Source organism: Cylas formicarius, unplaced genomic scaffold (genome assembly GCF_029955315.1).
Source record: "Cylas formicarius isolate icCylForm1 unplaced genomic scaffold, icCylForm1.1 PGA_scaffold_7__23_contigs__length_41026272, whole genome shotgun sequence".
NCBI classification, from domain to species: Eukaryota; Metazoa; Arthropoda; class Insecta; order Coleoptera; family Brentidae; genus Cylas; species Cylas formicarius.
In genome coordinates, this window is record NW_026844352.1 from 33684463 (window position 1) to 33706752 (window position 22290).

The window sequence follows — 22290 nt, forward strand, 5'->3', positions numbered from 1 at the left end:
CGTCAAATGTATCCACCCTTAATTTCTGGTTAGTTTAAAACGAAGGTCCAATTGGTTATCTTAAACTTGCTTCCTACGAAGTTGGCATTGGCACTTGAATGTTGTCCAAAAAGAAGAAGTCTATCTTCCTAACCCCGTCGGTACAAAGTATTTGTAATTTTCACTTTTAGTTGGAAGGTTGTGACACCCCATAAGTAATGAATTTATTAACGGTAAGAAATCTAAATTTAGTAAAGCAAGGAGCCGAGTTCCACAAGAGTTGTCAGGTTTTGGCTTGGGGTAAACTTAAAGAAAACGGTCCAACTCACTGGTTAAAGTACAACGAGAAGATATATCCGCCTCAGGGCGCAGAAGAGGAACCGCGACCCGCCGTAAAACCCCGTTATTTTCTCAAAGATTGCAAATGGAAAATATTGACTGAATTTTAGTATGTGTGTCATCAGAGACCAAATATCAAATATAGTCCCTTCAAAATGTGGTATGTGGCGTGCCTGGTACGAGGAATGGCCGTCGATGAGGCAATCAAGCAATTAAAATTTGTTACGAAAAAGGGAGCGACGGACGTCAGGGAAGTCATAGAAGAGGCCAAAGAGCTGGCCGTTAAAGAACACAATGTTGAATTCCCAAGTAACATGTGGGTTGGTATGTAGGTGGTGTGGTTCGAGGGACTGTTAGTTATATTTTTGCAATTTTAGCTGAATCTTTTGTGGGAAAAGGACCGGTTGTAAAAGGGGTAAGGAGACATGCCAGGGCAAGGATGGGTATAGTCCACTATGTCTACTGTCATTATTTTGTAAGGTTAGAAGAAGGTCCTCCGCCGAAATATTATTACGCTGCCCCAAAACGACCCCACGAACAGCTCGAAAATTGGCTTGAACAAATGAGGAGAAGAAAAATTACCAACTCTTTGTAAAAAGATTTTTTTTTGTAACAAATTAATAAATACAAAAAGTTCCTGCGTTAAACAGAATTGAATAGGAATGTTAACAGTTCAGGCTTGCTCATTTCCCGTTTGTATTTCTGCACCATTTCTTGGATTTTCAGACGTCTACGGACGTGAGGAGGCTGATAGCTGTAATAATTGAATGACATAACAAGGATTTCTCAATTTTAAATAGGTTAAATCACCTCTCAGAATCCAACCTCTTCCTCCGAGCCATATTCAGTGCGGTGTACCGTACCAAAGCGCCGATAGCTCTCCTGCTAGCCACCATTCCATCCACTAGTGGCGAAGCAACTCCTACTCGACCCGAGGGGCCTCGGAGATGCACTCTGAACAACCCCGTCGATAAGTAGTGCAAGAAAATCAGCAGGACGTCGTCCGATTTGGTGACTTGATCTTTTTCGAGTCCAGTGTTGGTCGTTTCCAGTAACTGCTCCACCGGAAAGTTTAGGCCGTCCTCAAAACTCTCGAGCCAGACGACCATTATTTTCATGTTGGTGTGGGGGTGGATACTCGATTTATTAGTCCTTTTCGGTGGTACAGGTTTGTCCAAGTCGATGCTCTGGGATTGTTTCTCGCCTGACAGACTGCTCTCGCTCAATGCTGCGAAATTGAGTATTGACGTGAGATGGTTCAAATGAACAACCGCATGGTGCAACGAAAAATCTCAAATTTGCGGCTCGCAATTATCTGTCCCGTTTTTGATTGAAATATAAATACGCGCGGATATTGAACAAATATGGAGAAAGATAAATAGACAAAAAAGCGGGTGAAAAATTCAATGACAAAGTGACAAAACACGCCACAAAAACGAAACCAAAGTTTCGACTTTGGGCGCAAGATCGGCCGAAAACTTACATGATAAACTGCTCATGTTGAACTTGGATTGTTCCGATTCGAATCTCTTCAGCTTGGAGGGGATAACGAACGCAATCTCGGAACACGGATCCGCCCAGTACAACACGTGAGTGGTCCCGTCATAGGATATTGCGCCTGGTGGAACCGACCCGATTTTGTCCTGTGAATGCGTCGGGATGTTCCAACTGGTCGAGACATGTCCCGTCCAGCCCGGATGCTTCTGGACCTCGACAGGCCAACCCAGCGTATTGACGAACTCGAAGAAAACCGCCGAGACCCGGTCTGTCTGTGACATGTTATCTAGAATGTCTTGCGCGCGCGCCTGCTGCGACCTGACATAAAACAAATGAACGGTGTCGCAGGTCCGCGAACTCATGTGGTCCAACTCGTCGAGATCTTTGCAAAAATCGACCCGGGTGCTGTCCAGGATCGCCAAAGCGGGACTATTCTCTTTGTCCTGAAAATCCGAAAGCCGTTTAATTGCGAGGAGGACGCGTAGATCAAAATGGGCGGAACTGACATCGAGACGCAGCAGTCCGAAGTTCTGTAGAAATATGCGCGACGTCTGAAAGTCATGGCATACGGGCGGCGGAACGCACTCTTCCGGCGCATGCGCCTCGGCCTGGACCTTGTAGAGATTAGACTCGACCGCGGACTGCTGCCGAATGAGTTTCGCGAGCATGTCGCACCGACGTTTCAACCCTTCATCAGTCTCCATTAGGGATTCGACCGACGGTATCGATAGGTCGCTAGAAAATCGTCGTCGTCATAGACTAAACAAACCTAAACTTGAACTAGTTGCCAAGTTCAGTTTAGTACAATGAGTGAATGTTTTATTGTTTGGTGCGGTGTGACGCAACTATATGGTTTAGGATGAGGCTTACATCTGACACTTTTGGACCCGTTTAATACCGTCCGGGAAAAACTTTTGTCTCGTTTGAGGACGCACCGGGACGTCTTCCATGGCGACCGGTCTGCAAGCGTTCGAAGGCCGAGTAGTCATACCGGACTTGTGTCGCGGCAGATGGCGCAGTTGCATGGTCCAAGCGTGCCTACCGAACGGGTTCCTTATGAGTACCGTGACTGTCGGTTGTGGATCCTGAAAAGCCCAATATTTAAAATTCCATTTCCCAACCAGGTCCGTGGGTGCGGGTAAGATGTTTTTAATGTAACTGGCTGTCAGATGTCCAGATAACAGAATACGGGTATTATTGAAATGATCTAATTAGCATAAAATGTTTGTCAAGTCACTGGGCTGCAGCCCTTATATTAAATTGTATTTAAATTTTCGATCAAAATACTATGTCGTTGATAATCCCAAATAAACTAGGATTTATTCCCTCACACTTTTAGTTGTATTCACAAAAAAAATTCTGACAAAAGTTTTATAGGCATCAAGTATTTCGCCATTGGCAACAGTAGCTCTAAACCCCTTTACGCGTATTGTTAAATACTTAACCAAAGCTAGTTTAATTTTGTTTTTTCGATCGTTTTAAAGTATCCAAAAATCAAGATTATTCCGAGAGTATGTAGGTTAATATAATTATCCAATTTGGACGAAAGAAAATATTGATTCATCGTCGGGGTGCGGCCCAAGTTCAGTTAATAGATTATGGTATGTCATTGCGATAACACCCTGCGTGTAGTGTCGAGGGCGCTAGCTACAAATTTTTTATCGCATTCATTTAATTCCACCGTCAATTTTACGAGAGAAAGTAAGCACACCTGGTCGTTGCCCAAAGGCTCTTCCAGGAGTCCGAGCATGACTGACCCATCGGTGACGAAATAGCGAAACTTTTGAACGGCGTTTAACAATTCGTCGCAATCGGCCGTGTAAGAGTTGCAGTATTTCAGCAATGTAACTTCGTTGAGGAGGGACGACGTCGATTCTGGACCGCACGGATCCGGGAAGCTCGCGACGCGTTCAAACACGCATGTCAACAGGTTCTCGGCCGCGTCACGCACCCTCATCGATACCGGCTTCAGTTCCTTGTCCTCTTTCATTTTGGCGGATTCGCCGGGTTTTCCCAACGATTTACTGCCCGACACGCCCAGCTCCGCCACCTCCAAAACTGTCGCGAGACAATCCTTGTCGCGCAGAAGATAAGGATGCTCGCAGAGCCAAACGGAACAGCACCTAAATGCGGCCACTATTGTCGAATGAAGGTCTTTGGAATGAGCGGGGGGCGGGCGAGAACATTGATAGACGATGTAATCGCAGAGCCACTTGACCGCTCTCTTGCACTCCATAACTCCTACATATAGGGTGTTTATTTACACTATTTAAGATACCGGGTGTCGAAGTGGTTACAATTTATGCCCTAGCCATAATTAGATTAAAATTATTAAGTCCAAAGTACGCAGCTTACATTTAACTAACATATTTCACAGAATTGTCTGAAGTGAAAATTTACTTCCATACACACCTTTCGGGTTTCCAGCTGGCGGTAATGTAAAAACTTACAGTTAAAATCCCACAATAAAGAGTCTGTAACTCTCAAAATTACCTGAATCTTTTATATGAATTCTGGCCAATCCCGACAAAAGCTCCAATGCGGCCAAAGAGACGTTCAAGTCGGTTTTCCAAGTCGAGATAAGCCGATGGCACACCAAGTACGTGGCCCGGACAAAAAGCGCGTGCGCAGAGTCTGCAAAAACCAGTTCGATTAACCCCCGCGTGTCCACAATCTAGCCAATCGGAACTGGCGAGAACCGAGAAATAGATCCCGCCTATGAGCGGGTGTCAACCGCTTCTGATTGGTTTAGACATTGAACACCTACCTAGAAGGGAAAGTGCCTCGACATCCGCTTTGCCTTGCTGCTGCTGATCTGAAGCGGTGGAACGGTCGTTACTGCTAGCCATGCTTGCCGTGTCAAAAGCTATATGAGGCGAATAAAATACAACAAGCGAAATTGTAGTGAGGTGCCCAAAAAAAAAAAACAAAAAACAAAAACAAAACAATGTGCTCAGGATGTCTTAAAAACCACGCGGTCGAGGGACTCACCGGAACTCAACAAATTAGATGTGGAAGTGGTGGGTTGCGGAATAGGCTCCACCCTTTCGTACAACGTCGCGTCTTGCACGCTCAAGAACAGGCCGCCCAGCAGCATGTGGGTGTTCTGTGGATCATACTCGACTTGCAACGCGTTCATGAGGAGATTCATCAGTTTAGGTTTAAGCGACCCTAAAGTGAGCGGTTTTTCTGCAGGCATGGCCCCTCCTCCGATTAGTTCCTTGATCGGTACATTGTGAAAATGAAGGGGAAGCACCAAAGTGGAGAGCAGTAGATGGATAGCAGCTCTGCGGAGCTCTACTTTGTTGACGTTAGCGCCGAGTTTGAGGTCTTTGTCCGGCAGGACCACTTCCAGGGCAGCTATGATGTCCGGCAACAATATATGTACGCCGTCCAGGTCCAAGCTGAACAGGTTCGGCGAATTCATCAGTATCGCTATGGTGCACTCGTCGCATTCTTTCTTGGACGCGTTTTTCAAGCCTGAGTTCGGGATGAAAGTTGGATTTGGGTTCAAATTTTGTAATGGGTGGTTCAAATTTATCATTGCCGAAGTGATTTTTACTTGTATTACAGTAATGAACTTATATCCCAGGGTCCATTACATTTATTTGACCGTTAATGCGTGGTTGCCAGTCTTTTGTGTATTTTCGTGGAATGTCAACGACATGATTTGAACTGAACTATATACTGAATGAATAAACCTTACCTTGCGAGAGGGCCAAATAGAACCGGGCAAGGTACGCGGGCAATATTTCCTCTCCGGTTTTCTTGGCGCAAAATATACGACATAGGGCCCCGAGGGCTTCAGCCCGCCCGTTAACGAACTTGTCAATCGTGAGGGTCGATGGAATATCCGCCTCAGTCAACGATCCGGGCTGCGAATAACCCAAGGACGTTTTATTGTCGACAGTTACCGAGTTTGGTCGTTTGAGACTAATGGGCGCTTTACCGCTGAGAAACTCGCACCCTATGAAAGCAGCATCGAAAAGCCACTCGCCGAATAGATGCAGTACAGTGTTGCATTTGGGTCGATTAGGTGCCAGAGGCGTCCTCGGTTCGTACCCGAACGAAGTGAGCGCTGAAACGACGGCTTCATGGTTATATTGCAAAACAAGCTATAGCAATATGTAGTAGGTTTCCATGTGGAACTAAAGCAATACACACATAATTCTTAGGTTATGTTCGATTAAAATTTTTGACGTTTGTGTTGAAGTTAGGATGTTTTCCACATCAAAACACTATATGTATACACAAGTGTGGTACTGACATGATACGCTGGTTGTCGATGATGGACCGGAGTTTGGAGTGGCAGTCGAGGGTACCGCTGATGTCCTACTCGTCGTTAGGGCTATTAAAGACGACCTGGGGATACCTAGTGTGCGTCGGGAAACCAAATTAATATCTACACAACCGAACCCGAGGCTTAAAAAACTTTGGTAAAACTTTCTACCCGACGTTTTTATTCATATTGAAAGTAGATTAAACGTACCTCCCGAAATTTTGCTTGATAGCCACAGAGTATAAGTTTTAAAATAACTCGACGCTGGAAAAACACACGAATAGAGCTGGATAGAGCAGAAGGCCAATTGATACGCAACGAATGCATGAAAAGTTACGCAAAGTAGTTATTCGGGAGTTTAATTACGGCTGATTGTATGAAAGCGCTGTATTTAAACGCGACAACTTGTTATGAACAACTGTAGAATAAATAATTTCAGTCAGTGATGACTTCAACACTAGCTATCAGCACGCGTTGTAACCAGCAATGACAAACTAGCTAATGTCGGACCGTCTCTACTGCCCATATTCTGTATAATGGATGTTTTTATCGCGGGCGGAGCTTTGAAAAAACGAAGAAGGAGAGGTTCTAACCCTTAGAAGCAGAAGACGGTGCTACACTGAAACTTTTAGCTAACCGACGTTGGGAAGGCGGTGTTGGTGAGTGAGAAACAACAGACGGCGGTGACTCTTTAAACTTATCGGTGCTGCTACCCATCACCAGACTGTCCCACCATATAGGCTGGGCTATCCCTAGCGAGACACAAAGAAAATGATTAGAAGTCAGAAAAGGCAAGTATTGTAGAGAAGGACAAACGTTAACAAACCGAGGAAGGCGTCTACTTGTCCCGCGATGCCCTTCACCGCTTTTAGAAATATGACTGGCAAAGACTGAAGACAAGGGTGTTGACACGGGTCGACAACCCCCTCGGTGCAAATAGCGAACTGGAGAAATTTTTGAGTCTGACTGATGACTTCAGGTCGCGTCAGGCTGACAGGATTGCCGATTGTATTAAGAAACCTGTACCAGCTTTGAGCGACGCAGTCGTTTGTCATGCCTTTCGGTATGAGGTCTTCTTCTCCTGAAAATAACCACCTATGACGTCTCAGACCGGTTAAACCCCATCCACAACCTATTTTTAGTTCCGGATAGGACGGTCCATACATAAAAATCAAAACCTTCGAGGTTAGAGTCAAGTTTATTCGATTCCATTGCTCGACCAAAGCGACTCTATGTCGCCAGTTCATGCAGCACTCGCGCAGCGTCTTCCATAACGGCGGGGAGGGGAAACACTGCGCGCAAGCGAGGAGCCAAATCTAAAAAATTGTCGGGTAGATTGCGAGTGCTTAACAAGAACAAAACAATATCATGACCGCATACCTCGAATAAAACGCTTAAAACTCTTTCGCATAAATGGTCCGCAACGTCGTCCTTAATAGTGGGAGGGGATAGTAAGGTATCGTTAATGGCTAAGAGGAACAACAACAGAGATTCCCAAGTGTCTTTGTCAAGAAGCTTTGATTCGTGGGCTATTTGTTGCAGAGTACGCAACACGCGGTGACACAGCACAGCTTGTCTGTGGATAGTATCTGTGCCTGACAAATGGGATAAAACATGGTGTAATGTAATTGAAGTCACAAAGTAAATGATTGTTCAAAGCATTTTACGGCTAAAAGTTGATCACGCAGTGCTAGGTTTCTATTAACAGAGTTTTTATTAATACGTTTTGTTTAATCTTGAGCAGCCTACATATAATTGTATAAAATAATATTAGAAATAAACACCATCGCAAATCATACGAACAGTTTTCTTTGGGTTTACTTTTTTTTTGGTATATATTTCAAGTAGCCTGCAGTTGGCTTCTGTATCTCGACGAAGAAGCTAATCGTTCGCAAACTTGTTTTATTTTTTTATATTGAGTGTTGAGTGTTGGTGAGTTCATCACACTACACAAGGAGTGTTGCAACACCAGACGAGATGAAGAAAATCCTGGGTAACACGATTGCAGGCACCAGCCGATTATTGTGTAATTTGATTAACAATCGTTTTGTTTTTTCTTAATTTATTTCTTCATCGTTTTGAGGCTGACCACCCAAAAATAAATTTCGCAACATTTGGTCCTTCGAGTCGGATTAGCCTATAGTAAGAGATAGTTAAAATAGTTTTTTTTTTGTTTTTACATAATTTTAATTGATATTTTTTTGGTGGTCACAATCCGAAAGGCAGCATCGCCTTTTTTGTTGTATTCGCGGTTGACCTAAAATTGATTTGCTCAAATCGCTCCTCTTATTGTATATTGATTTAGTATTCGCGTATTGCGATAACTGCTGAGGATTCTCTTTAGCGGTCACTGAAATAGCTTCTGGAAAACCTTTGCCAATCTGCCATATTATTATTTCTGCTTTACCGCAAACCAGGGTTTCATCAGAAATTGTTAATAGGTGATCGAAACTGCAATTTTTAGATCCTTTTTTTGCGATAAATAGTCGCGGATGGTTATTTGGTCAACAATAATTCCCGCTCGCGTTGAAATATAGTTTGATAAATGTATTTGATTATTTTCTAAATAGATTCGTTTATTTGCAAATTGTTTTTCATTTTTGCGCTGATAACAAAACGAAAAAAATTTAAGAGAGATCAGGGAAGAATTTAATACGATTCACGACTCTATAGTTGAAATATTGACATCCAGACAAGGTGATAATCTTCTGAGTCTGCTATCTTGAACACTTTTGATGAACATGTTTATTCGGTAAAAGCGGTTCATCACGATTTAGTTTCAAAGAACGCGGTTACTCCAAACCAGGCCAGATGCAGAAAACCTCGATTGCTGCCATCTGATTATTGTGTAATTTGATTGACAATCGTTTTTTATTTTCAACATTTTCCAGCCAAAAATACAGTCCGCTTGGTAACAAGTTAACTATTTTGTTAAAATGTTCAACCCTCATTTGTACTGATAAAGGGTTAGTTTAACCCATTTATAAATAGAATTAAGGGGGTAGTTTCAAATTTGAACAGAAGATTGTATTAATAAAACGAACTAAAACAACTGCACAAATAAAAGCATATTAAAGTGCAAATATTTAATTAAAATAAGGTCATACCCATGTCCTGATACAAAAATGGCCAGTCTTGCAAAAACAAATTCAAACTGATAAAGATCAACAAAAAATACCTTAAAAAACTTACCCTCTCCCTTTCGAGGCACAAACAGGTAGTGCAAGTGGGAAATTATCTTTCGAGCATAAATATTTGGGTCCTCAACTATAGGTTTCGGAATGCAGATCTTAGGATTCGGTAACAAAGCCATTAACCACTCGCAGTACACGTTAACACAGTCTTTTATTGCTTCATGTTCACTTAAAGGGAGAGATAAACCATAGCACAATACTTCCATACTCCATTGCACCTGAAATTGTATATTTACTTGCATTATTATTATTATTAACTTTAAATGGTACATCACGATCAGTTGCCAAAATGCTTGGCTCTGGTGCATGAGTTAGTCCCAAGTTATTGGCAAGCGGCTTAACCAGCCCCAGTGTGATTTCCTTGCTGATTGGCGAATTGAACTTTTCCAAAACACTCTGACCCACTTGTTCCCCTTGTCGAACTTCCAAACTTAAAGAAGTCCATTCTCCGTACATTCCTTTATTTTCGCCGCTTTCCTGAACAAATACAAAAATTATCATTTCCATGGAAAATGTTTCTAAAATACCAACTTTTAGATTCATACGGTTGAACAATCCTAAATTCATATGCAAGCTTTTATGGTTTCATATAATCCTGGGATAATAATTAACGGTTGGCTGCGCAACAACCTACACAGTTCTTTTTTTTACAGTTGATTCTAATTAGAAGATTAAAGTCTGGTCATTGTTTAATTTTTCAATCGCAGATCAACTAGAGTTGTGTCATTCGCGATTGATTCGGTCACTTTGAATCAATCACTTCTTAGGATCGAACGATCGAATTCGGTCAGTTCAGACCGATCAGGGCAGTAGCGAGAGCGAACAAGGTGATCGTATCGTTGCGAACAACCAATCGATCGACCGAATTCGCCGGGATACGATTCATTTGAATGGTTTAAGATTTAAATGCATGACTGAGACAGGTCACGGAAAAGGAATTGCAGTGCAATAATTATTCTATGGTATTCAGTTGCGACATCGATCTGTAGATTTGCTGATGTGTTGAATTGAATATTGATTGAAGTTTTTTTATTTAAACATAGCTAAATATTATTTGTACTAACTAGAACAGAAAACATAACATATCGACACAACAATAATTCAAATTCAAATGAATCTGAATCGGTCGTTCGGACTGTTCCGATTCAGTGACTACTGTCGCTTGTGTTGACCTCAAAAAGTATTGAAATGAACGATTGATTCAAATGATTCGGTCCTTTTCGAAATTGTCACTGATTGATTCGGTCCTCGCAAAATGAACGATTGATACAACACTAAGTCAACTACTTTGTTACTTGATTTTACTTATTTGCGAAGTCAAGATAGAACGAAACAATCAAATTTACCAATCTATTATCTATAAAGTTGAGGTTTTGTTTTTGCAGTAGAGTGTTATTTCCGATGTTTTTGTTAATAATAATGGACAATTATTAAATGAAATAATTAAGAATGGTTCTATATGCGGCGGATCACGGCCTCCAAGCCGATGTAGTTTTCGTTATCGAAGCCACCGCCGTGAATGGGGCATATATTAACGATATTAAATCGAATTATATTATACCCTCCTTAGAGTGAGTATTGAATTGTTACGGGAACTGTGTTTCTCGATTTGTAAACGAATGATGAAGAATTGAACGGATATTAGAACCCGGTTTGAGGTACTGGTTTCACCGGTGCAACCTTGCTGGATTTGTTAACAGTTACATTTCTGATTTTTTTTCGTTTAAATGCTAATTACTGATTTTCGCGGCTCGTTTTTAATATGCAGTAATGTTTAGGTACTTCAGTCAGGATAACGTAGATGAAACAAGTTACATTTCCGAAAACACCAATTCCCTTTACGGAATTGTTACCTATCAAGCGGCGGATTGCCTACCCAATCCCTGTACAAACACCTACGGGCCATTGTCGAGCCCCGCCAAAGTTTTGGGAATAATCGATAGATTAGAGTAAGTGCATGGCTTAGCTATCCTAAGAAACTGCAATAAGTCAATTTAGATTGATTGGAGGTAAAGGGGAGTCTCACGCCAATGTCGCGGAAGGCCTGGCCACCGCTCTGTGCTGTTTTGAGGACTTGTATTCCAAGCGGGATGCGAATATAACGCCTCAAAAGCATTGTGTGTTGATTTGCAACTCTCCACCTTACTTGTTGCCTGTACTTGAGTGTCAGCCATATTCGGGCAAGTCTGCAGAGCAGTTAGCCGCCGTTTTATCCGAGGTGAGCCGTTTATTCAAGTATGGGGTATTGAAATACCCTGTTTGTTTGCAGAAAAACATAAATTTGTCCGTAATATCACCCAGGAAAATTCCCCAACTGTATAAACTGTTTGAGAAGGGGGGCGGAGATCTGACGGCATCGCAGACAAAGAACTATGCTAAAGATCCGAGACATTTGGTGCTGCTAAAAGGATTTAGCTTGAAAGAGAGGCCTTTGAGTCCAACCCCCGGTGCCAGCCAGTCTCAGATACCCAACTCGACCTTGCCTGTGTCAATGCCCAGCCCTTTAGCTGGTAACGATAGTCCCATCCATAACTCCCAACAGAACCCCAATATCCTTGGTACCAACTCCTCTCCTGTTGTTCAAGCGGGTGTGGGGCAGAACACAGTTTACAGGCCTCCTGTTCCTACAGTTTCTGGTATGAGAATGATGGGCTCAAATCAAATGCCCATGGGTATACAATCAATGCCTGCTCCGCCCGGTTATCATACAGCCTCAGGTGTGTACAATTAAAGAAATAGGGAATGGAGTGGAGTTAGTTGTAAAACCATATAGCTACTTGCTAATGTTAACATTTTGTGCCAATTTATATCCAAACCGGATCTCCACACACTTGACAAAACACCGCCGAAAAAATCCCATAACCAAACAGAGTTGTCAGCGCCCATATTGACTGTCGAAGGCCCCCAAGTAATTTCTTGTAATGTTTCACAACATTTTTTGGTATTGGCCTCAAAAGTGCCTCTATATAACAACTAACTACATGGGAAAAAATAAACTACAAATATTTTCACGAACTCTGGGCGATTCCTATGAAAGTTGGAGTTGTGTTTTATAGAACAACAAGCGGTGTATTATTAAACGCACTGTTTACTCAGGAATTTTAAGAAAATATGTCTTCAATAGGAACCATCTTTATCACATGATGGCCGCGTCGTCCACCCTATATAATAATAACTTCCGGTGTCAGTAGGTCCTAGAGCTAGCTGGCAAATGCCACCTCCAACTCAGCAGCCGAGGCCGTATTTGCAGCAAAACCAACAGGTAAACACGACCACTGGAAGCAGCGCTCTCATCGCTCAACTGCAGCAACCCCCTTCAATATCTGGCGCCAATGTGAATCAGTTCGGTCAAAGTATATTCACTTTCTCCCGATTTCCCCGCGTTCGCGTTTTGAATCTGCATTAATTTTCAACAGTGAGCACCAACTCGCCGCTGAACAAAATAAACATGGGTCAACCACCCAACGTCCAGACCTCGATCGCGCAGAATCCAGGCATTCAAACATCATCGATGGCCCAGGTGTCCCAGGCGAACGCCGTAGCCACGTCGCAAGCTCAAGTTGGACACAATGGCGGTCTTTTTTTTCTGTGAAATTTCACATTAGTTTTTTGTAGGCTGCGCAGCAAGTCCCGCAGCAATTGGCGGGACGCGAGAGGCACACTATCTGGCAGGGTATACTCGAATGGATTGAGAAACCGAAAAATATGGCCGACCAGAAGATCACGCGCCACGTGCCTTGCCACGTGTCGTCCAATTCGAAAGACGGCGAGCCGGAAATGTACGTATTGTCCCGGTGGTAGTTCAAATGTACCGAGGAACTCGAGTAATGTTTTTTTTGTGTGTGACTTGTTTGGTGAGGTGTGGCTCTCTCGCAATTTCAGTAAAGCGGATGGGTGGCCTCAGAAACTCATAATGCAGCTGATGCCCAAGCAACTGATTGGTACCATTGGGGGCAGCTATTTGAAGAACTCAAAGTCGGTGCTGTTCCACCCAAGCCCTTGCGAAGCACTCGACTCGTTGACTAGGGTGATGATTTCGAATTTCGTAGGTTAATCAATATAGTGGAGGAGCTTTTTGTATATCAGCATGTCGCAGGCCGGTTGCGTGCATTTCACTAGCAATCCCAGCCATACCACTTGTGACATCAAAGTGCTAATACTGTTGTACACCCAGGATAAAAGGGCTTATCTAGGATTCATACCCAACGACCAGGTGGCGTTTGTTGACAGGCTGCGCAAGGTCATCCAGCAGCAAAAGTCAACACAAATGAGACCGCCGGTAAGCAAGGCTTGGAAGTAGGTCAAACGTACCAACCTACTTTACCGGTGCGGTCTATTTAGGGTAACGGAGGCCCAGTGATGAACCCGCAAGCCGGCGCCCAGCTACCGGTGGGCGGGTCGCCACAACAGATGGGTGCAAATCCAGTGACGTCACAAAACAGCGGCATCCATATCGCGCAGACCAACACGATTTCAATAGGTGGAGGGCAGATAACCCAAAACGTCCCTCAATCGGGTCAACCGATGCAGTCGATGGGTGGTATGATGAATCAAAATGTTGGACAGGGGGGAGCGAATCAACAGCCCATGCAGGGCGGTATGATGGGAGCGCCGGTACGAGCGCCGTTTGAGAACCAGCTGCAGGTGGAGCGTCAACAGAACCTTGAGAAGATCAATAAGCTGAAGCAGACGCTGGAGGCGGCGCAACAGCAGGAGCAGCAATACAAGAGCCAACTGGAGAGAATCAGTCACATGAAGACGTCGCATTTGCAAGAGGCGTTGCAGGTGGCGCAGCAGACGGAGATGCAGTTTAAGATGCTCGAGGTACAGGTTCAGAGTTGAGTTGTTCGAGTGTTCCGGGTCAATTTGATGTTGTTTCAGTTGAATCAGCAGCAACAGCAGCGTATGATGCGACCCATTATGGCCAATAACCCTGGGCTACGTCATTTGTTGCAGCAGGTTAGGTTCTTTTTAAAGTTTGGGATTCTATTTTTAATGTTTGTGTTCTTGTAGCAGCCTCAGTACAGGCCGCAAATCATGAACATGCAGCAAATGGGAGGCAACCAAGCCCGGGGGCAGATGGGGCAGCAGATGCCCGGTGGTCAAGGGGGTCAAGCCAACACCTTCGACGAGGTCCCAAACTTTGATTTTAATAACATCATGTGAATGCTTTTCATAACTTTTGGATATTTTCTCTGGAAAATAGACCTTTCTAATACAATTTCGGAGTTTTTGTTTCTCGGTGTGCTCAAAAAAACTGAAACCAAACCCACACAATAAAAACCACGATTATTAAAAACATATACTCTTTAATTGAATCTCTTGATCAATTGCGAAACTGAAACATGTTTGCTAGATGTTGAAGTATCCGTATCCTTATGTATACTCTTTTGAAATACTAAAATAAAACAATATAGGCCGCAGATTACGCTGAGTGACATGAGGCACAGATGTCTAGGAGGGCTCCAACCAAGTTCTGATCTTCCATTGTAATATTACTATGTTTATCAATTGTTTTGGTACTTTCCAGTACCTTGATTAAAAAATAAGCCTTTAAGGGACCATCCCCTCTGATAGTATTTACAAATATATTTTTTATAATCAAATCATATAAAAACAATACCATCGAGTAACAGCGAATAATAAAAATTAAGCAGTCGAAACAGCCGTGTCATAGTATTGCCAAACGTCTGATATATTCTCGAAAAGACCAAAAGTACTTCATATAGCTATTACAGAATATAGTGCCCTAACTAAAAATTGGTGCGCCGCAGTAAAGGGGGGAATGATTTTCCGTGCATGCCTCTACACACACTAACCTGCACTTTGTTGCATTTTCATTCTAAACGGCGACTTTCACACACTTAACACGTTTTCCCAGAACATTTAACAATATCCAGGCATATTTTGAGAAAATACCTCTTAAAAATGCCGCATCCCAGCTTATTGACGACCTGTCAGCTGCCATGTTGGTTTTTTGAATGCTGCAATGTCATTGGCTTGAAATTTTGCTCATGCGCATGTTGAAACATTTTTTCATGGTTGCTTCATTAGTCCCTGTATTATCAGTATAGGCAGGGTCTCTATATTTCTAGTAGCTATTTGGACATACTGTACATCTTCGCACGCTTATTTGGACTCTTAATATTAATAATAAACAGTGATATAAATGTTATAGTGGCAAATATTTAAAAATTAGAATAAACCATTTTGTGCAGAGCACCTTTGCGAGTTGTTTGGTATATTTGTTGAGGCGTCTAACGCTTGAGAGATGTAACGATAATACCGATAACAATGGCGATCGCAACCATGCAAATCAAAAATATGAAAACCCACTTCTTCCTTCGACTTGTTTGATATCTCGATGCTTTAACCAACTGCTCATAACCCTCCTCAACATTACCCGCGGCATTATCGATACCATTTTCGATAGTATCTAAAACAAAATTTTGTAACCACCGGGTAAAATCTCTTAAATAGCCTCCTAACCCAAAGTTTCTCCTTGAGCATGTACCATAGAGCCCAGCTCCCTCATGATTTGATTAATGTCCAACACATCCGATTCTATTTGTTTTACTCTAGCCTCCCTTTCGAGCATCATATCCTGTTCAAAAGCCATCTCCCTGGCCAACTGTGCCTGCTTGTTCTGCTCGGAATCGTCGTCAATTTCATGTTCGAGACTTTCCTGAATCAGTAAATGTGCTTTCTGCTTACTGGCAAGCTCCTTTTGCAGCGAATAGTATTTGTTGATAGCATCCCTAAAGTTCCCTTCGAGCTTCTCCACTTGCAGCTTACGTTGTTTGTCAGCCTTTGGCACTTTCAGTTTCAATTTGTTAATATCTTTGGTGCATTCTGATGCTATTTGATTTGTGCTTAACTGGGTCACATGCCTGGAACAAAAAAATGCCAATTATTAACAATAAAGAAACATTAGGAACATACACTTTGTTTCTAACTCCAGCGTTGTCCTTCGCGCTGCCAATAACTTTAAGAGCGTTTTCCAAACTCTTTAGACTAGAATTTATAGTGTATACGTTGGTGACTATATTGTCGCACAGGCTGTTCAAGTCTTTAGATAGTGTTTGGTTGCCACTGAAACCGACGTCTGGCTCGCCTATTGAACCGTAGCTTGTGTGACTCATTTCTGTGTAATTTCGCTGTGCATATGTCGGATTATTAAAATTTGCTGTCCTTAAACTGGACAACACCTGGTATATTTTCTTGAATATTTGTTTTCTAATCAGCTGATTCAATGAAATCTAAACAAAACAATTTGACGCATGAGAAATATGTCAAACAGGGATCCACATCTGTGGTCTATGAAATGAAAAGAAAGAGATGGAGAAAAAATACTAAACTTACCGCACCCTATACTGTTTTTTGTATAGGGTTTATGTAAAAAGCATTTGAGTATTGCTTTTGAATTAGTCGGTTATGGCGAATAACGTTCGAATCTTTTCAAATCTCTTCAAAATAAGGCACTTTTCTTCAGCCAGACGGAACTTAACTTTAGGAAAAGTAATATACGATAAACCAAAGAAAACGGGAGCACCCTCACTGAAAGTGCCTGAACGGGAGGTACCTGGTCTTAGCAGCGCTGTTTTCAAGGTTCCCAATGAACCAGTCGGTCCTGGTGCTTCGAAAAATTCTGATTACAAGAACCCTGAGTACTTCTGCTATGACAATGTGAGCTACTTTGAAGCGGAAGTCGAAATGCTAAAGTACAGGTGCCCACAGCCTTCGACAACTCGCCCATATCACCCACCGAAGTAAAATTAATTTATCATCATATCATATTTGGTTGTAAATAAAATAGTTTTGTCCTAAGTACTCTTTAATTAGCATTTTTCTATTGATTTTATTAACATTTGATAGTTGGCAGCTACTTTTGGGTTGCTGAAGCACAGGGTTCCCCCACCACGTTTGGTTTGTTTTTCCTAAAAAAAAAATTAATTGAGAAAATCCACTGACAAAGTTACCTACCGCTCTGTTAATGTCTCCAACGCAAGTCCAGTAGTTTTTTGTCACATTTGTCGAAACAGCCCACTTGGAATGGTCCACGGTGGAAAAAAAAGTAACATCGCCAAGAGAAACTAGCAAGGACAAAACATTAAACACCCTAAAAAATGGTGGTTAATAAAGATTTGCGATGGCACTGTACTACATACTGAAATGTATTGTCGCAGCTAGATGGCAGTCTATTAGGTTCATTAGGCCAGGTTTCCACCCATAAATTGCTCTGTAGTGAGGGAGCTACAAGATCTGAATAGAGGTCTTTAAGAAAGTGACGAGATTTGGCAAAGGAAACGAATTTTGCACCATCTTTTGAAGTAATTTCTTTGATGCTGAACCAGGGAGAAGACGTGATGGTGATGTTACTCGCAGCCTTCGCGAGTTCAGGTATAGTTTTAGCCAAGTCTTCTAAAATGTTTTGAGCAAATATCGGTACCTCGTTGTATTGAAGTTGTAGTCCTACAGTATTGAGATTTTCTAAATCTAAAGAAACACAGAGGAAACTTTGGCCATAGTGAATTCCTGTCTCCGGATACTGATAGTGATTTAACGAGTGAGGAAAATGAGGGACAGAGTGAATGAGCCAGAAACCGCCGTAGTTTTCAGCCATCACAATCCCCTTTGTATGACCTTTTGTTGACGTTTTTGGGCCATAAGGAGATTCATCGTTGTAGAGTATATAAGTCAATTTGTCCTAAAACACATTTTGTGTTGTCTGTTGATTTTGTTTAAAACCCTTGCCTTGACGTCGTATAACGGGCTTAACGTATACGCGACCATAGAATTTGTATCATTTATCGTTTTTACTGATAACATCCAGGTTGTGTAAACTTTCGATGTGAGGTACATGTATCCCAATCCTTGATTTATAGGCTTTATAGCATGGTTTTCTTTGGGGAATTTATAAATGACGAACCTAACAATATTAATCGATATAAATAAAACTTGGCACGTTGCGATAATAGCAATAGCTAACAAATTTATGATAATAAATAAGAACTAAAAGTTCAGATTTTCACGAAATTATATATTATGACATGACAATTGTTTCGACAACACCGTGTCTTTATCAAATGTCACACTTTTGATAAAGACACGTTGTTGTCGAAACAATTGTCATGTCATAATATATAATTTCGTGAAAATCTGAACTTTTAGTTCTTATTTATTTTGATAAATGGATTTTCATCAAATAAAAGCGACCTCAGTTCAACAAATTTATGGTGTTCCCTCACTACCAACGGCGGTAACGTGGTGACATCATGTATTTACTACTTAACCTTTAAGAACGAATTTTTACCAGTCCACAGGTTCGTTTTTCTCGTCTTTGCATTCTAATTGAAATGAAAACACCAAAAATATAAGGAATACTAGTCCCCTTAACAAACCATTCGATACCATTTTTATATGAAGATTATGGCAGATATGGTAAGCCTGCACTTTAGGTACTGAGGCTATTTAGAGGCGTTTGAATGATTTAAGATTTAAATAAATGACTGAGGTCACAGAAAAGGAATGCGAGTATTGTTATAATTATTCTATATTATTGAGTTGCGACATCGATCTGTAGATTTGCTGATGTGTTGAATTGAATATTGAATGAAATATCTATTTCCACACAGGTATTTAATTTAAACAAATTAATGTATTACTGGTACAACCCAATACGTAGCACCTATTTTGATAAAATCATGATTCCATAAAAAGCAAAAGACAGCTAAATATTATACTAACTAGAACAGAAAGCATAACATATAGACACAACAATAAATCAAATTCAAATGAAACTGAATCGGTCGTTCGGACTGTTTGGATTCAGTGACTATTGCCGCATATGTTGGCATCAAAAAGTATTGAAATGATCGATTTGTTGAACACTAGTTCTTTATTCTTTATAGCATTTTTCGTCCCTTGTTGCCAAATATTCAATTATCATTTCTTAGATTGTGTAATACCTTACTATAATATAATTATAATGGGTCGTTGACCGGTACCAATAACTAATATTGTTGACCCAAACATAATTTTAAATGATTAATCGGATCAATACTTCAGCTTTTATGAGGTTTTTCATTTTTAATTATCCCTTATAAAAATTCAATATCTCGCGAGAAGTGTACTTGCTAATACTAGACAGTGTGACTGCAATAATGAGATATTTTTCGTAGAGGCACGACCAAGTGAATCTGGAAACACCGACTGTACACGAGGACACAGAGCATCAGAAAGGATTCTTTTTTTTTCGCCAGAAGCTATTCTTGCTATTATGTACTGTCAGAGTATAGATTATTCCAAAAACTTTGTAGTACACGAGGAGGTTCCAATATCCCTAAAACTGTTGTGGATTGGGCCTCCTTTGGTCACGACATTTGTAATAGTAGAATGTCTGATGATAGTCTGCTATTCTTTTTATACTACAATATACTGTCATTAGGGATAATTTGTGAGGCATGCAATATTGTTTTTGCTGTTATTTTGTTACCATAATTAAATAGAACACTACTTAAACTTTTGCTCGGGCAAAAGTATCTAGCCAACAACATCTTTGAAAATTTGAGGATATTAATTTATTTACTGCATACTTTAAATACATTGAGATTTTTTTTTGGATTCGGGATGTTGGAATTTTTTATGCATTATGAAACCACCAGTTTTATATTATTTCCTGGTTAAATCGAATAATTATCGCTGCCTGGCAATACTGCGCAGCTGGATGTCATTCGTCAGTAAAATATCCCCATCCTCCATCTACTAAATACTGCAGGATTAACATAGATATTTTATAATAGAAGCAGTGAGCGCAAGAAAAAAGTCGTTTGCAACTAAAATTTGAGATTGTCTTGTATTGTTCCGGTTATGCTTTTTTAAACGCCGAAAATCGTTTTAGGGTCATGGTTTTGATTCTGTCTCGGGATTCTACGTTGGGAGCATTGCACGCGGCGGTTTAACTTCCGCTCGCCACTAGCAGAATCCGTCGTATTCGTCCCAAAAACTTTGATATCGGTATTTATTCGTGTGACTGTGTTTCTTTGTATATGTTGGTCTACAACCAAAAACTAAATTCCTCGACGGACGTCGGCAATGGGCGACTGGCCATAGTTGTTTTGCCCAACTGTTTGTAAATAGCAAAGAGTGATTTTGTCTTATGGAATCTAACTTCCTTCATAAAAGCATAATAAACGCAAGGGCAAGTATTCAAAAAAATTTATTGTTCCAAAACGTTTACAGGATAGCAATATTTAAATGGAATTAACGTTAAATCACAATAGAGGTAATAGGATTATTTACATGCACTTTTCAAATCTAATTTGTTGTGTGGGATATAACCAACCAAGATATAATAAAATAAAACAGTCCGATAGGGTATACAGCCAGAACTTTCCTACCAGACTTTTGACTATCACCTAGAAATACTGTTGAAGCTAAAATGGAAGAGAAAACTAAAAAAAACAAAACAACTACCCCTAAACCTTACCATATGTGGCCCAGACAAATCCAACCATTGACACAGTAAATCTGATAAAGAACAGTAGATCACTGCTCTCTGCTAATAAAATTATCCTACAGATTATTAACGCTATGGTAGTGGGTAGTAAACAATAGCCCAAAACGCAGACACTTTGAAAAAATGATCTAAAAGTCCATAAAATTAAATTTTTGAGATGGATCAAAGCTCCACTCACATATTGCCGCCTAACAATTTCGAATTTAAGGTGACAATCATAGAGCCGACCCAAACAATGACAAACACTTCAGCAAATTCCGGACCCCCATCATTCACATCATCAGCACTACCTGATCCTTGCAAAATCCTACCAAAATCAAATCAATTTCAACATGGCATAATACTATCGCAAGTATAACTCACATAGCCATAAAGGTGCATAACATAAGAGGACCCCACAAGTCCCCTAAAAAAAATTGTTATATGTAATACAACTGAAAAATGCAACTTACATTCTTTAAGTAACGTTTTCTTCTCTTTCGGGAACAACACATGCCCGAATTTAGTACCTACAGCTTTAAGGTCTCTAAGCTAGAAAGAAAACATACAGCAAATAAAAAATTACATATTTATAGTACATACTACAGTCGCCCTGATTGGTTCGTCCAATGTGTTAAAATCAGGTTGACCGATTTGCCCACTTCTAGTACTGCCGGCGGGCACTTCCATTTCTCCCTCGACATAGGATCCCGGAGAGCCCGTGTCACCCTCATACATCTAAAAATATCAGCCACACTTTAAATATTTTGCGCCCCATTGGTACATTGTACGCACTTCTAGCTTTGTTGAGTCCATTGTTTAATTCATTCGAAATGAACGGTATCCGTGTTTTCAATACGTTGTACCCATCAATTTTAAAAAGGTCTCGATATTCATTTTAACGAGTACAAAATTCCATAATGTCAAAAGATGCCGCAGCTGACGTAGACAGTTGCATAGATTAAACGGTAATTACAACCTGCCTTTTTTCCAATTTCACTTAATAGGTGAAATATAACCTCCCAAATAAACAGTAATCTCTAAACATAACCGAAGGAACTTAGCGACCTTAGCCACAATCCAGAGTACCACCGCTACTCGACTATAGATGGCAGGATTACAAACAAATGTTAAAAACATTAACTTAGGTTCTCGATATCTTTTATTTTACAAATATGCACTGTCCCATAACGGCATGTTACGTAAAAAAAATGCCGTCGTTAGGTTAATTTTTGGTGCATGTAATACAATTTTGACACGCGGGAGTAATCACGAAAAAGTGAAATACACTTTTCTGAATTGTCTCTCGCAACGGGCATTGTCTATTGTTCAGAACAATTCTATAAATAAGGCTTCGGAAGCCGCATCCGCACTCGACGAAGACATGTCGAATGTTTCGTATTTTCTTTCGCTGTGTTTTTTTGCCTGTTTGGGCTGTATCTTAGGCGACGCGAATGAAACTGCTGCGTTCCAAAATTGTGATATTCGCAATGATAGCAGTGCTA

At 41.0% G+C, this 22290-nt stretch overlaps 6 protein-coding genes across 24 annotated transcripts; 2 read left to right on the plus strand and 4 right to left on the minus strand.

Annotated features, from left to right (window-relative positions):
• The first annotated feature begins 58 nt into the window (after positions 1–58).
• Positions 59–1004, plus strand: LOC132705699 (large ribosomal subunit protein uL22m). 3 transcript variants are annotated; one of them, XM_060676492.1, is made up of 4 exons: positions 59–212; positions 267–371; positions 429–642; positions 696–1004. In XM_060676492.1, the coding sequence occupies exons 1-4, from the start codon at positions 198–200 to the stop codon at positions 911–913; spliced, it is 552 nt and encodes a 183-aa protein (XP_060532475.1). In that variant the 5' UTR covers positions 59–197; the 3' UTR covers positions 914–1004. The 3 variants fall into 3 exon arrangements, with proteins under 3 accessions (XP_060532475.1, XP_060532476.1, XP_060532474.1); XM_060676493.1 differs by having other exon boundaries at positions 190–371; positions 696–733; positions 799–909; XM_060676491.1 differs by having other exon boundaries at positions 190–371; positions 696–998.
• On the minus strand, positions 905–10018 carry LOC132705696 (ral GTPase-activating protein subunit beta). Of its 12 annotated transcripts, none has more exons than XM_060676477.1 (20): positions 9820–10018; positions 9559–9765; positions 9287–9506; positions 9202–9228; positions 7475–7689; positions 7227–7410; positions 6921–7175; positions 6688–6846; positions 6083–6187; positions 5522–5905; positions 4807–5295; positions 4583–4681; positions 4309–4449; positions 4228–4242; positions 3527–4056; positions 2686–2900; positions 2322–2550; positions 1802–2258; positions 1129–1546; positions 905–1072 (listed from the first exon to the last, which is right to left on the minus strand). In XM_060676477.1, exons 1-20 carry the CDS (start codon positions 9853–9855, stop codon positions 961–963), a joined length of 4497 nt encoding a protein of 1498 aa, XP_060532460.1. In that variant the 5' UTR covers positions 9856–10018; the 3' UTR covers positions 905–960. The 12 variants fall into 12 exon arrangements, with proteins under 12 accessions (XP_060532460.1, XP_060532461.1, XP_060532464.1 ...); XM_060676478.1 differs by having other exon boundaries at positions 5522–5893; positions 9820–10017; XM_060676481.1 differs by lacking the exon at positions 4583–4681.
• A 587-nt stretch (positions 10019–10605) lies between these two features.
• LOC132705440 (mediator of RNA polymerase II transcription subunit 25) lies at positions 10606–14509 on the plus strand. 2 transcript variants are annotated; one of them, XM_060676026.1, is made up of 12 exons: positions 10606–10859; positions 11067–11237; positions 11287–11506; positions 11558–12005; positions 12477–12641; positions 12705–12847; positions 12904–13067; positions 13171–13333; positions 13385–13567; positions 13630–14112; positions 14170–14247; positions 14302–14509. In XM_060676026.1, the coding sequence occupies exons 1-12, from the start codon at positions 10738–10740 to the stop codon at positions 14452–14454; spliced, it is 2493 nt and encodes an 830-aa protein (XP_060532009.1). In that variant the 5' UTR covers positions 10606–10737; the 3' UTR covers positions 14455–14509. The 2 variants fall into 2 exon arrangements, with proteins under 2 accessions (XP_060532009.1, XP_060532010.1); XM_060676027.1 differs by having other exon boundaries at positions 14305–14509.
• Positions 14510–14601: 92 nt separating this feature from the next.
• LOC132705037 (syntaxin-12) lies at positions 14602–16757 on the minus strand. 2 transcript variants are annotated; one of them, XM_060675456.1, is made up of 4 exons: positions 16651–16757; positions 16231–16547; positions 15778–16178; positions 14602–15724 (listed from the first exon to the last, which is right to left on the minus strand). In XM_060675456.1, exons 2-4 carry the CDS (start codon positions 16428–16430, stop codon positions 15546–15548), a joined length of 780 nt encoding a protein of 259 aa, XP_060531439.1. In that variant the 5' UTR covers positions 16431–16547; positions 16651–16757; the 3' UTR covers positions 14602–15545. The 2 variants fall into 2 exon arrangements, with proteins under 2 accessions (XP_060531439.1, XP_060531438.1); XM_060675455.1 differs by lacking the exon at positions 16651–16757 and having other exon boundaries at positions 16231–16591.
• A 190-nt stretch (positions 16758–16947) lies between these two features.
• Positions 16948–18765, minus strand: LOC132705036 (deoxyribonuclease-2-alpha). Of its 4 annotated transcripts, XM_060675452.1 has the most exons (5): positions 18602–18765; positions 18043–18217; positions 17457–17995; positions 17272–17407; positions 17086–17225 (listed from the first exon to the last, which is right to left on the minus strand). In XM_060675452.1, the coding sequence occupies exons 1-5, from the start codon at positions 18700–18702 to the stop codon at positions 17127–17129; spliced, it is 1050 nt and encodes a 349-aa protein (XP_060531435.1). In that variant the 5' UTR covers positions 18703–18765; the 3' UTR covers positions 17086–17126. The 4 variants fall into 4 exon arrangements, with proteins under 4 accessions (XP_060531433.1, XP_060531437.1, XP_060531436.1 ...); XM_060675450.1 differs by having other exon boundaries at positions 16948–17407; XM_060675454.1 differs by having other exon boundaries at positions 16948–17407; positions 18582–18719.
• Positions 18766–20494: 1729 nt separating this feature from the next.
• LOC132704841 (protein YIPF6) lies at positions 20495–21760 on the minus strand. The gene is made up of 7 exons (XM_060675118.1): positions 21581–21760; positions 21389–21523; positions 21259–21337; positions 21170–21212; positions 20985–21113; positions 20777–20934; positions 20495–20723 (listed from the first exon to the last, which is right to left on the minus strand). Exons 1-7 carry the CDS (start codon positions 21599–21601, stop codon positions 20605–20607), a joined length of 684 nt encoding a protein of 227 aa, XP_060531101.1. The 5' UTR covers positions 21602–21760; the 3' UTR covers positions 20495–20604.
• Between the last annotated feature and the right edge of the window lie 530 nt (positions 21761–22290).

Bases quoted from the DNA above. Each gene is read 5' to 3' on its own strand.
- LOC132704841 (XM_060675118.1), bottom strand. From the start codon at position 21,601: ATGGACTCAACAAAGCTAGAA. The intron at 21,114-21,169 runs GTGAGTTATACT...TGATTTTGGTAG, and splicing joins TTATGCACCTTTATGGCTAT to GATTTTGCAAGGATCAGGTA. The intron at 20,935-20,984 runs GTGAGTGGAGCT...ATGGACTTTTAG, and splicing joins AAATTGTTAGGCGGCAATAT to ATCATTTTTTCAAAGTGTCT.
- LOC132705696 (XM_060676477.1), bottom strand. From the start codon at position 9,855: ATGAATTTAGGATTGTTCAACCGTATGAATCTAAAA. The intron at 4,450-4,582 runs GTAGGTGTTCAA...TGGTTTTTGCAG, and splicing joins CGAGGCACTTTCCCTTCTAG to ACTCTGCGCACGCGCTTTTT. The intron at 2,259-2,321 runs GTCAGTTCCGCC...TCGGATTTTCAG, and splicing joins TCGGACTGCTGCGTCTCGAT to GACAAAGAGAATAGTCCCGC.
- LOC132705699 (XM_060676491.1), top strand. From the start codon at position 198: ATGAATTTATTAACGGTAAGAAATCTAAATTTAGTAAAGCAAGGAGCC. The intron at 372-428 runs GTAAAACCCCGT...ACTGAATTTTAG, and splicing joins AAGAGGAACCGCGACCCGCC to TATGTGTGTCATCAGAGACC. The intron at 643-695 runs GTATGTAGGTGG...TTGCAATTTTAG, and splicing joins CCCAAGTAACATGTGGGTTG to CTGAATCTTTTGTGGGAAAA.
- LOC132705440 (XM_060676026.1), top strand. From the start codon at position 10,738: ATGGTTCTATATGCGGCGGATCACGGCCTCCAAGCCGATGTAGTTTTC. The intron at 12,006-12,476 runs GTGTGTACAATT...TTCCGGTGTCAG, and splicing joins CGGTTATCATACAGCCTCAG to TAGGTCCTAGAGCTAGCTGG. The intron at 12,642-12,704 runs GTATATTCACTT...AATTTTCAACAG, and splicing joins TGTGAATCAGTTCGGTCAAA to TGAGCACCAACTCGCCGCTG.
- LOC132705036 (XM_060675450.1), bottom strand. From the start codon at position 18,702: ATGGTATCGAATGGTTTGTTAAGGGGACTAGTATTCCTTATATTTTTG. The intron at 18,218-18,601 runs GTAAAAATTCGT...TAATATTGTTAG, and splicing joins AAAAACGAACCTGTGGACTG to GTTCGTCATTTATAAATTCC. The intron at 17,996-18,042 runs GCAAGGGTTTTA...AATGTGTTTTAG, and splicing joins GCCCGTTATACGACGTCAAG to GACAAATTGACTTATATACT.
- LOC132705037 (XM_060675456.1), bottom strand. From the start codon at position 16,430: ATGAGTCACACAAGCTACGGTTCAATAGGCGAGCCAGACGTCGGTTTC. The intron at 16,179-16,230 runs GTATGTTCCTAA...TTTTTGTTCCAG, and splicing joins GCTGGAGTTAGAAACAAAGT to GCATGTGACCCAGTTAAGCA. The intron at 15,725-15,777 runs GTTAGGAGGCTA...ATTTTGTTTTAG, and splicing joins TGCTCAAGGAGAAACTTTGG to ATACTATCGAAAATGGTATC.